Source organism: Petaurus breviceps, unplaced genomic scaffold (assembly GCF_028583685.1).
Source record: "Petaurus breviceps papuanus isolate PSGF00001 unplaced genomic scaffold, PetGlider_PUasm1.0 582, whole genome shotgun sequence".
NCBI lineage: Eukaryota > Metazoa > Chordata > Mammalia > Diprotodontia > Petauridae > Petaurus > Petaurus breviceps.
This window is the reverse complement of record NW_027186390.1, coordinates 15,330,094-15,342,618: the sequence shown is the minus strand read 5'-3', so window position 1 is coordinate 15,342,618 and position 12,525 is coordinate 15,330,094. Positions and strand designations below refer to the sequence as shown.

Sequence of the window (12,525 nt, the reverse complement as noted above, 5' to 3'; positions counted from 1 at the left end):
GAAGATTTCCATTTCCAAAGAATGAATGGATGAGAATGATATGTTCCAACAGCCATGAAGTCATCTGAAGTAGGTGCTATGGAGCACTTAGAATTTTGTCAGACAGAAAATGCCAAGGTCATCCCAGTCATCAACCATCATGACTTTTGTCTTGCTGTTGAACTTTGATGATCCAAGAAAAGAAAGTAAGCCTGATGACTTTGTACAACTCTGCCTCACTTAAATCCAATTCATTCTAAGAGTCAAAACATCACCAATGCTATATGTCATCAGTCCTTTTCAAAAACAAAGGACAAACAGCAATGACAACTATGTGGTGCCAGGCTCCTTACAACTATTATCTCATTTGATCATCACAACAACCCTGAAAGGTAGGAGTTATTATTATCCTCATTTTACAGATGAGGAAAGTGAAGCAAATAGAACTTAAGTGACTTGTCCAGGGTCACACAACTAGTAAGAGCCTGAAGTAAGATTTGAACTCATGTCTTTCTGACTCCAGGCACCACCCAGCTGCCCTAAGGTAACTTAAAGGATATCAGCATCCTTGAACTCTTCACTCTGACTTACCAGATGAGAGACAGAAAGAGAGAGAGAGAAAGAGAGAGAGAGAGAGAGAGAGAGAGATCAGCATCCAAATTTTGTCATTTTTATCACCACAACATGACCCCACCCCCTCCTCTTTCCTCTGCATTCACACAATCACCCCAATGGTTCAGGTCCTCATCACAGGATGAGCAACAGCTTCCTATTTGATCTCCCTTTGCCAAGTCTCACCTCACTGCAATTTATCTTCCATCATCTGACAAAGAAATTGTCCTAAAGTTCAGGTCTGATCCTGTTACACTCTCCCCCCCACCCCCAATATTGGGCTGTTCAATGAACTCTGGTGGCTGGCTCCCTTTTACTTCTAGGATAAAATATAAACCCCTCTCATTTAGCATTCAAACCCCTTTACCACCTTCCTCCTTTTCCATTCTTTTTACACGTCCCTGCCCTCCATGCACTCTGCAATCCAACCATACCAGCCTCCTTGCTGTTGTGCAAATAAAACAGTCCATCTTTCATCTGTATGCTCTCACACAAGTGGTCCTCTATGCTTGGAATGTATTGAATCCTCATCTCTCCCTTTTAGAATCCCTGGTTTCCTTCAAAAATCAGCTCACAAAACTAAAAAAAACTTCTTGATTCCCACAGTTGTTATTACAAAACTAGCTTGTTAAAACTACCTCGTTTTCATTCTGTAGCTCTATGTCACCTCCCCTATTAGAAAATGAGCTCCTTGAGAGCAGAAATTATTTCACGTGTTTCCCTTATACTATGTTTCCCCGATAATAAGACCTATCCCAAAAATAAGCGCTCCCCTTACTGTGTAAGATTCCTCTAAAATAAGCCCTCCCCCGAAAATAAGCCCTATTGAGATTGCTACTGTAGTGAAGGTGATCCCCTGCGCTACACGCTACATTACGGTACCCTCTGTATGCACTGTGCCCCCCCCCCGGGTTAAATGCACACCGCGCTCCGAGCTGCATCCAATCAGAGCTGCAGCAGTGAGCGCGTCATCCTGTTCTTCCCCAGTGATTTGCTTGCTGGCGCCATTGAGGGCAGTGCCGCGGAGGAGAGCTGAGGCAGGACAACATAAGCCCTCCCCTGAAAATAAGCCCTCTGGTGTTTTTCTTTCCAAAAAAAAAATTAATAAGACAGTGTCTTATTATCGGGGAAACACGGTATCTCTAGCATGTTAGAAAAGTTTGGTTGTTTTCAGTCCTGTCCAACTCTTCATGATCCCATCTGGGGTTTTCTTGGCAAAGATGCTAGAGTGGTTTGCCATTTCCTTCTCCAGCTCATTTTACAGATGAGGAAACTACAGTAGAGTTAGGTGACTTGCCCAGGGTCACACATCTGTCATATCTGAGGCTGGGTTTGAATTCAAGAAGATAAGTATTCCCTCTAACTGCCAAAACAAACCCAGTACCTATATGATCACAACTACAAAACACTTTTCACACAAATAAAGTCAGATCTAACTAATTGGAAAAATATCAATTGCTCATGGCTGGGTTGAGCTGATATAATAAAAATGACAATTTTACATAAATTAAATTATATATTTAGTGCCATACCAATCAATTTACCAAAAAACTACTTTATAGAGCTAGAAAAAATAGTAACAAAATTCATTTGGAAGAATAAATGGTCCAGAATATCAAGGGAATTAATGAAAAGAAATGCTAGGGAAGGTGGACTAGCTTTACCAGATTTCAATCTGTATTATAAAGCAGCAGTCATCAAAACTACTTGGTACTGGCTGAGGAATAGAGATCAATGGAATAGATTAGGCACATGAGATTCAGCAGTCAATCACTATAGTAATCTATTGTTTGATAAACCCAAAGACCCCAGTTTTGGGGATAAGAACTCACTATTTGACAAAATCTGCTGGGAAAACTGGAAGATAGTATGGCAGAAACTGGGCATAGACCATTATCTAACACCATATACCAAAATCAAGTCTAAATGGGTGCATGATCTAGATATAAAGGCTGATACTGTAAGCAATCTCAGAAAGCAAGGAATAGTTTACCTGTCAGATTTGTGGAGAGGGAAAGACTTTATGACTAAACAAGAATTAGCATTATAAAATGCAAAATGGATAATTTTGATTACATTAAATCGAAAAGCTTCTATACAAACAAAGCCAATGTAACCAAGATTAAGAGGGGGAGGTGGGAAATTGGGAAATAATTTTTACAACCTTTGTCTCTGATAAAGGACTCATTTCTAAAATATACAGAGAATTGAGTCAAATCTATAAGAATACAAGTCATTCCCCAATTGATAAATGGTCAAAGGATATGAACAGGCAGTTTTCAGAGAAAGAAATTAAAGATATCTAGAAGCACATGAAGAAATGCTCTAAATCACTTTGATTAGAGAAATGCAAATCAAAACAACACTGAGGTATCATATCTCACCAGTCAGATTGTCTAAGATGACAAAACAGGAAAATGACAAATGCTGGAGAGGATGTGGACAAATTGGAACACTAATTCATTGCTGGTGGAGTTGTGAACTGATCCAACCATTCTGGAAGTCAATCTGGAATTATGCTGACAGGGCTATAAATAATTTCATACCCTTTGACCCAGCAATACCATTTCTAGGGTTATATCCCAAAGAGATCATAGAGGTGGGAGATAGACCCATATGTACAAAAATATTTATAGTAGCTCTTTTTGTGGTAGCAAAGAATTGGAAATTAAGGGGGTGCCCATCAATTGGGGAATGGCTGAACAAGTTGTGGTATATGCATGTTATGGAATACTATTGTGCTATAAGAAATGAGGAGCAGATAGACTTCATATTTACCTGGAGAGGCTTATATGAACTGATGCTGAGTGAGAAGAGTAGAACCAGGAGAAATTTGTACACAATTATAGACACAATGTATGTGTGATGACCAACTTTGATAGACTGGACTCTTCTCAGCAATGCAGTGATATGAGTCAATCCCAAAAGACTCATGATGGAGAGAGATGTCTACATCCAGAGAAAGAACTAGAAAGAACTGAGTTTGTATCCAGACTGAAGCAAACTACTTGATCTTTTTCCTTTGGTTTTATGTCCTTTTTACCATTTTTCATTCCATCTGATACAATCCGTCTTTATAACCTGACTAATGTCTAATGTGAAAGTATTTACAGATCCTGTACTTGACTGTATGCCATGGTGGGGAGGAGGGGAGGAGAGAAAGGGGGACAGAATGTGAAAAGCAAGGAATTGTGGAATTGAATCTTGTAAACTAAAAGGAAACAAACAAATTAATAAAAAAAATTTTAAAAAAGAAGATAAGTATTCCTAACTCTAAGCCCAGCACTCTATCCACTGTGCCCAAGTAGCTGGCACTTAGTAATCATTTAGTAAAATCTTTATTGATTGATAAATTTAGAGCTGAGACTTCACCAACCCCTCATCTATGGAGAAACAGGGTCATAGGGGTTGCTCAGGGTCATAACCCCAGTCTTCTGGTTTGGTTATATTGGTCTGATTTGGTGCTATTGAACCAAAGAAATGATTATTGCCCTCAAGAAATTTATACCACTCTAGTTAGGAGTTAAGTGACATGTATATAAATAAAATAATGGAAAACACCATGTGATTTGTCATACAAGTAGTATAACAATGGGAATTTAGAAGACAAAGAGAATGCTTTCAGTTAGATTAAATTTTCTTAACTTTTTGTGTCATAGACGCCTTTGGCAGTCTAGGCGAAACCTATGAAATCCTTCTCAGAATAATGTTTCTCTCCTACATTTATAACTGAAGAAAATGCTACATTTCAGGTAGAAGTTGAAAATAAAGATGCTATTTTTTTTCACCCAAGTTCATGGACCCCCTTAAATCTGTTCATAGATGCCAGCAAATGTATGAATGTTACGCAGGTTAGGCACCCTGGAGTTTCAGGATCAAGACTGAGCATCTGAGCTGATCTCGGTTTTGAAGGAAGGCAGTTTCTTCAAACCTAAGTTCTGAGATAAAAGTGTTGGTGGGACACATCTTCAATAGACAGAAAGGAAGGACTGGTAGAAAACTGTGACTACCTCTGGTCCCTGAGATCTAATGGAAAGATTTCTGGATTTGGAATCAGAAGAACTAAGTTCCAATCCTATATCTGCTGCTTACTTAGCTGTATAATCCTAGGCAACTATTTAAATCTCCCTGAATCTTTTTGCTTAACTCTAAATTGGAGATTGACACTCCCCCTATCTACCTTACAGGGTTGTCATTGCAATAGAAACACTTGAGTCTTAAAGCTACAGAAATGTGAGTCACAATTATTATTATTACCTCACAGGATAGCATCTGAGGAGTAGATGAGAGTGCTTTACAGCCATAAAGCCCTTCAGCTGAAATAAGTTCTGTTCCCATAACATCCCTGACTTCCTCAGGAAGCATACCTGCTCACTTGACAGTGGGGAAACATCTCTTACATGGTACCATTACTAAATTTTGGACACTACAGGGATTTCTGAAGAAAGGCTCTCAAAGGAAGAAAATACAGCAAGATCGCAAACGGTAAAATGATCATTTTCTATCTTACAGCCTTCTGGCAAGAGGTGGAGGAAACCGCCGGACAGCTAATGTGGTGGCCCATGGATTTGCCAATCTCTTTATTCTTGACAAAAAGACACTCAATGAAATCTTAGTGTACTACCCAGACTCTGAAAAGCTCCTCATGCAGAAAGCCAAGTAGGTCCTTAAGAAAAACCTGAGGGTTTTAATTTATTAAAAAACTGAGAAGTAGACACATTAAAAGAGGGAGGGAACATCAGTTAGGATTACCTAGGATACCTTTTCCTATTAACAGCCTTCTTGAGGGGAGAACTGGGTTCTGACCGCAACAGACAAATTCTTCCAATTGACGTATGTAAATGACTTATGCTCCCAGAATTAGTATTCTTTGGAAGCCCCCCAAATTGAGGAAGGTACGGCCTTTAGACTTATATAATGAGATCCTGAACTGCTGAGGTATAATTGCTAGAATGCTGTACTATTTGTTTTTTAAAAGACAAGGTGAATGGTGTGGTGTGTGTGTGTGTGTGTGTGTGCATTTGTATAGTCACTACAAAAGGAGGAAGAGTGACCATAGAACACAGCATGTCAGCTTACTTGGGGCTTTCTCTAAGTTTTCTATATAACTTAATTTGTACAAGTAGATAATATTTTATAGGAAAGTAATGGTCAGCTCCCCAGGATGACTTTTGTCCAGATTTTAAGCAAAGCTCCTTAATGATGGTCTCCTATCATCTGTTTGCAGAGTACTTCTAAAGAAGAAGGCTAAGCCCACAGAGGCCCCACCTCCAGTGAAAGGTTTTGCCCTTCTCTTCCCATCCAAAGAAGAGACACCCAAAATGCTTAAAGCCTTGCTGGGTGGCTCAGGGAAAACAAGTCTTGCAAGACTACTCAGATTGAAGAAAGAAATAGCAGCTCAGGTAATGTAATGAATGAGTGGAAAAAAAAATTAATTTCCCAGGGGGCCTGGGGGGGAGAGAAGAAGGGAGAAAGCTCATTTATGTAGTACTTTAGAGTTTGAAAAGTTTGTTACATACATTATATCTCTTAATACTAACAACAACCTTGCCAGGAAGGTGCAAGCATTATCCCCATTATTCCCTAGATGAGGAAACTGAGACTGGGAGAAGTGATGTCAACAAGCATTTATTAAACACCAACTACCAAGTATTATGCAAAGCCCAATCCCCCTACTTCTTATCCCAAAAAAGTCCATGTTGTCAAGGAACTCACCGTCTAAGGAGGAAGATAAACAAGATATATTCAAAATAAACTGGAGATGATCAGGCAAGAGAAAGTACTAGAATTAAGGGGGATAGGAATATATTTCTTATAGAAGATAAGATTTTAGCTGATACGTGATGGAAGCAAGGGAAGCCAAGAGGTAGAAATAATGAGACAGAATTCTATCTCAGAGGAGTGTACAGAGTCAAGCAATGGAATATCTTGTGGGAGGAGCAGCAAGAAGGCCAGTGCTACTGGGTCAAAAGGTACTCAAAAAGGAGTAAGGTGTAAGAAGACTGGAAAGGTAGGACCAGGACAGGTTACAGGTTACACATATGTATGGAGAGAGCTGGAGACAGTGAGTTGGATTTGGAGATGGAGTTGATGGAGGTCGAGTTGGACACAGAGACAGATATAGATATAGATATATGAGTATGTATCTATAAATATATGCACATGTACGTGTGTATATGTATATACATATATGCCTATGGATGGGTGCGTGGTTACATATGCATATCATGTCAGCATGGTATACTAAGTAGTAGATAGAGGACAAACTTTAGACATTAAAAGACCAAGTTCAAATACAGTCTCCTACACATAAGCACTTAGTAACTATGTGACCCTGAGCAAATGACTTAATCTCTCAATGCCCCAGGCAACTCTTTAAAATGAGGAGTTACTAATGAATCGTGGGAAGGACATCCTGTGCTGGGAATTCCCTATACTAATGAAATTTTTAAAATGACATTCCCCCTTCCAAAAACTGTTTTGGGGGTGTTTGGGGGCATGGGGGTATATGGGTGCTTGTGCATGAGTGAGTGAGTGTGTGTGTGTGTGTGTGAAAGAGAGACAGAGACAGAGAGACAGACAGAGAGAATGTGTGTGTGTGTGTGTGTGTGTATTTGGAGGGAAAGGACAAATTCATAGATTTGTGTATGAAAACTCCCAGTTTAAAAAAAATTCTACCAAAGCAGATCAGAATCTATTTATTTTTCAACCTATAGTCTTGAAGAGTTGCTCTGGGTACTGAGAAGAGACTTGGCCAGGATTCCATAGCCAGTATGGGTTAGAGTCATTCACATCTCCTCAACTGAAGGCAAATGCTAATCTCTAGCCATGTGGGTAGTCTCCTCCTATTAAAATAGAGACTCCTAGAGGGAAAGGGCTGTCTTACTTTGGTATTCACATCCTGAGTGTTTAGTTAGCACAGCACATGGCAACATAATAAGTGCTTGATTGTTTTTTCTTTTAGTTACTAGTTCTCTGCACCAATGAAATCATAGATCTGTCCTTTTATTCACTTTCTACCTCTCATGAGCATTTATACCTAGTCCAAATTATTCTTAAATGAGGCACCAGAAATATGGTGAAATAAAAAGGATCATAGATTGATTTATAACAAAAAAGAACCTTAGGAGCTCAGTGAGTCCAACCCACTCATTTTATAAATGCTGACACTAAGGCCCAGACAGGTTTGGGATAAAATAACCTGTCTCACCCTGCCTAATATCAAAAGTAAGGTCACTACTAGAGAGGAAACTAGAATGAAAGTTCAATCTTTTTATGTCATGGACCCCTTTGGCAGTCTGGTGAAGCCTACAGACGCCTTCTCAGAAGAGTACCTTTTAACAAGCACAACAAAATAATGATTGGCATTTATATATAGTGCTTTAAGGTTTGCAAACTGCTTTATGAATATTATCCCATTTAATCCTCACAACCCTATGAGAGATAGGTGCTATTCTAACCATCATTTTACAGATAAGGAAACTGGATCAGACAGAGACACTAAGTGAATCATCCAGGATTACACATCTAGTAAATTTCTGAGGTTGGATTTGGGCTGTGGTCTTCCTGACTCTACTGTATTAGGATTACAAAATAAAAAATCATATCAAAAAGTATCAATTAAAAAAAAAAGAAAGGTTTATCACCCATAGGTTAAAAACCCATGTACTAGATCTAGAACATACAAGCACATCTGTGGCAGATAAAAAGGGAATCTTCCTCAGAGAGAGACACCCATTTCTATTTCATTCTTCCTCAGCAGCTTGCACATATAGAAAAAGATACTCATGTTATAACTGCTTTGAACCTAATGCTTCTGCTATCTAAACAATCACATGCATAGAATCAGGTGGAGAATCTTTTGGCAAATGTAGAAATACATAGACCCAAACCTGCCCTTCACCCTAACTCAGAAGTTCTACATCGACATTCCACTGGACATGCAGAGACTACATGCTGAGATTCTCTTCCCCTGAGAAGAATAATTCAGATTGCTTTTCTAAGTGATAACCTTGAACATTAAGGTAACCACTAGCCAAATGTAATTGAAAACCTTTGATTGTGATTTCAGGGCTAATTCTGTACAAACACTTTTTTTTTTTATTCCAGGAAAAAGATAAAAAAACTGAGGGAGAAGAAATCCATGGAAATGAAGCAGCAGAAAAACAACTGGATGAGGCCAAAAGTAAATTGGGAAATGAAGTAGAAAAACCAATGGACAGGCTCAAATGTAAATCAAGACCTGTCACAGAACAAGTGCCCCAGCCTATACCAAAGGCAGTCCTACCCAGGGGAAACACTAAAGAATCACTGATCATCACCATGACCCCTTCCTCTAATGCAGAAGAAGAAATTCTTACAGTGGAAATCAAAGAGAAGGCACAGTAATAAATGCTTGATTTCATATAAGTCTAGGCATTTTCCTAAAGGCAGACTGCTCAGGACTTTTTAAATGAATGAAAGAAGAAAGATTTTGTTTCTTATACTCCTGAGACCCCCTCCCAGACAAATCATTTGCTTACTGTCTCTTAGATTTGATTTGAAAGTTCTGTTTTATGTAAGAATAGCATGGTTATTAATAATCATTCAGATTCATATGTGTTATTAACTTCATACTTTTACTCATTCCTCATTTCTTTATCCTAGTTCCATTTTTTTTCCTCTTTTCCTGTTCTCCATTTGGTCATGGTTTCTTCCTATCATCTTCATTTTATCTTGATTCTTAAGGGGCTCTAAGTCCATTCCTCTTTATTTTTTGCTGGATACCCCATCTGTAGCCTTTTCTAGTGTGACTCTTATTTAGATATATTATGCATATTTTTCTCTTCTTTCCCCAATGTCTATTTTACCTTGATATCTAATGTGGGTTTAATTACCATCAAAAATCTGGTGACTTCTGTTCAAAGATTAGTGGTCCTTCACATTAATGTACATATTAACATAACAAATAAGCAACAGGCCAATCAGCTGAAAGCAACAAGGACTGCTATAGGGCTAACATGCATTTCAGTTGAAAAATATTCCCATACAAAAGTCTAAACACCACATACACACTGAGGGACTTTGGCAACTAGCCAAATCTAAAGTTTCATTAGTAAATTAGAATAATATGGTGGAAAAGGTGAGAATATAACTTTATACTATGTTCTAAGGAAGCAAAATTTCATTCATTCTTCCTATATAACACATAAAACAACAATCCAACAAAATAATTTGATCTAAACTACATAAAAAGGAGGAAAATTTTGGCTCAAATTAACCACTGGAGTTTCCTAAAATGGAATGGGAAGGTTTGAAAGATAATGGGTCACCAAAGGTCCAATGCCCAGTTAAGTATGTTGTAGACAGTATTGGACTATGTGGCAGTAGAGACCTCTTACAACTCTGAAAAATCTGTGATTCAATAGAGCCTGTAAAAGGGGTTTTTATTGTTGTTACACAATTGGGACTTGTTTTAGTTTGTTTGTTTAATTATTTTTAAAAGAAATCAAATCTCCCAGGTCTTTATATAAATTGCAGGTACATTCCTCAGCCATTTCTTTACCCCAAAGGAGAGCAGACCTAGAATACTGCTCAGTTAAAACCCTAGGAAAGGTTTCAGGATTAGAGAGACAGGCTATATCTATGTGTCCAATTGATATGTACTTAAAAACATGATGGAAAAAAAATCTCTTAAGTTAATTAAATACACTTTAGAATGCTGTCTTGATGACTTAATTAGCATCAATTAAACTAACAAAATCTGAGGTCCTTAGGAAGCAGATAGTGACAGATTCTTCACAGAAGAATCATCAGAATCTTTAAGAGCTAGAAGAGACTCATTAGAAGTTAAAGAACATGCAGGCTCCCATTTTAGTAAATAATTTCACTTAACCAAAGAACGGAGGAAATAATTAAAATAAAATAAACAGTTTTAAGTTCTTAAAATTTAAGACCTTTTTCATGAATAAACTAAATGCAGTTAAGATAAAAAGGGAAACTGTAAATGGGGATAGAGGGGGTTAATCTTGCATCAAACTCTACTGATAAAAGTCTGATATGTGCTATACATATGGAAATTTTAAAACTACCTAAGCCCAAGAAGCATCCTCCAACAGATACCTGGTCAAAGAATATGAACAGACAATATTCTGAAGACTATGTGAAAGTTTCAAATCATTAATAACAAGGGAAGTAAAAGTTAAAACAGGTTTCACCTCACACTGAACAAATTTTCAATGATAGAAGACGGTAATAGTTGATGCTGGAGAAGTGTAGAAGGACACACACTAACATGCTGTAGAGGGGGAGCAGTGACTCTGCCCAACCATCATGGAGAACAACTTGAAATTATACAATAAAAGTCTTAGAATTGTTTATGCAAACTTTGATCCAGGGATCCTACAACTGAATGGTATTCCAGGAGATCAGAGGAAAAAGTGTCCCATAGATACGGAAATATTTAAAACAGTACATTTTGTGGTAGCTTAACACTAGAAATAAAGCAGATGCTTACCAATTAGGGGAGAGGCAAACATGTTGTACAATATTAATGTATGGGGATATTACTGCACTGCAGAAAAAAACAAAAATTAGAAATTTGAAGACATGGGAAGATCTTATGAAATGGTAGTAAAAAACAATGACTACAATAATGTAGATGACAGGGGCGGCCAGGTAGCACAGTGAGTAAGAGCACCGGCTCCAGTGTCGGGATGACCTGGAGATTGAATCCCGGGCTCAGACACTTAGCACCCACCCAGAAACACCTGGCCGTGTAACCTTAAGCAAGTTACTTAACCCCAATTGCTTAAGGGTGGCCAGGTGGCTCAGCAAGTAAGAGCACCAGCTCCAGTGTCGGGATGACCTGGATCAAATCTGGATACTCAGCACCACACCCAGAAATAACTGGCCGTGTAACCTTGAGCAAGTTACTTAACCCCAATTGCTTTAAAAAAAAAAATAATGTAGATGACAAAAAACACAATCAAAGCTAAATGCTTTGTAATTATAAAGACCAATTTAGATGGGAAAAGGATCAGGAAATGCATCTCCTTTTCATTAGAAGAAGGTAGACTAGAAACAGAGAATGTTTTATAGAGTTTCAGGCCATTCCCCAGTTGATAAATGATCAAAGGATATTAACAGGAAGTTTTCTAACTCAAAAAAAAATCCAAACCGCTATGTGAAAATATGTTTCCAATCATTAATAAGAGAAATGCAAATTAAAGCAATTCTGAAATTTTACCTCACACTTACACATACTATTGATATGTCATTCAGTGGTTTTCAGTCATGTTCTCTTGGCAAAGATACTGGAGTGGTTTGCCATTTCCTCCTCCAGCTCATTCTAAAGCTGAGGAAGCTGAAGGAAACAAGATTAAATTACTTGCTGAAGGTCACACAACTAGTTAAGTGTCTGATGGCAGATTAGAACTCAGGAAAATGAGTCTTCCTGACTCCAAGCCCAGAACTCTATCTACTATGCCACCTAGCTGCCCATACTGTGGATAGTATTGGTCTAGGTATTCTGGAAAGCAATTTGAAACTATGCCCCTAAAATCACTAAACTCTGCATGTCGTTTGATCCAATAATAACACTATTAGTTTTATACCTCTCAGAGACCAAAGAGGGAGAAAAAAGAACAAGATATAGAAAAATATTTAGAATGGCTCCTTTTGGAATGGCAAATAACTGGAAACTAAGGGGATATCCATCAGTTGAGGAATGGCTGAACATAATATGGTATATGAACGTAATCAAATACTATTATGCTGTAACAAATAACAAAAAAAAAGTTTCAGAGATATTTGGGAAGACTTGTATGTACTGATACAAAATGAAGCAAGCAGAACCAGGAGAACAATTTCTACAATAAAAACATTGTAAAGACAAACAACTTTGAAAGACTTAAGAACTCTGATCAATGCAATCAACAACCTAGATTCCAAAAG

At 38.0% G+C, this 12,525-nt stretch overlaps 1 protein-coding gene across 1 annotated transcript in view; it reads left to right on the top strand.

The window, feature by feature from the left end:
- CNGB3 (cyclic nucleotide gated channel subunit beta 3) overlaps positions 1-8,979 on the top strand; it is a 103,826-nt gene extending 94,847 nt beyond the window's left edge. Inside the window, exons 13-15 of the mRNA XM_069103478.1 lie at positions 5,104-5,250; positions 5,819-5,993; positions 8,722-8,979. Of these exons, the coding sequence (XP_068959579.1) occupies positions 5,104-5,250; positions 5,819-5,993; positions 8,722-8,979 (580 nt within the window). The remainder of the gene's footprint in view (positions 1-5,103; positions 5,251-5,818; positions 5,994-8,721) is intronic.
- The last annotated feature ends 3,546 nt before the right edge of the window (positions 8,980-12,525 follow it).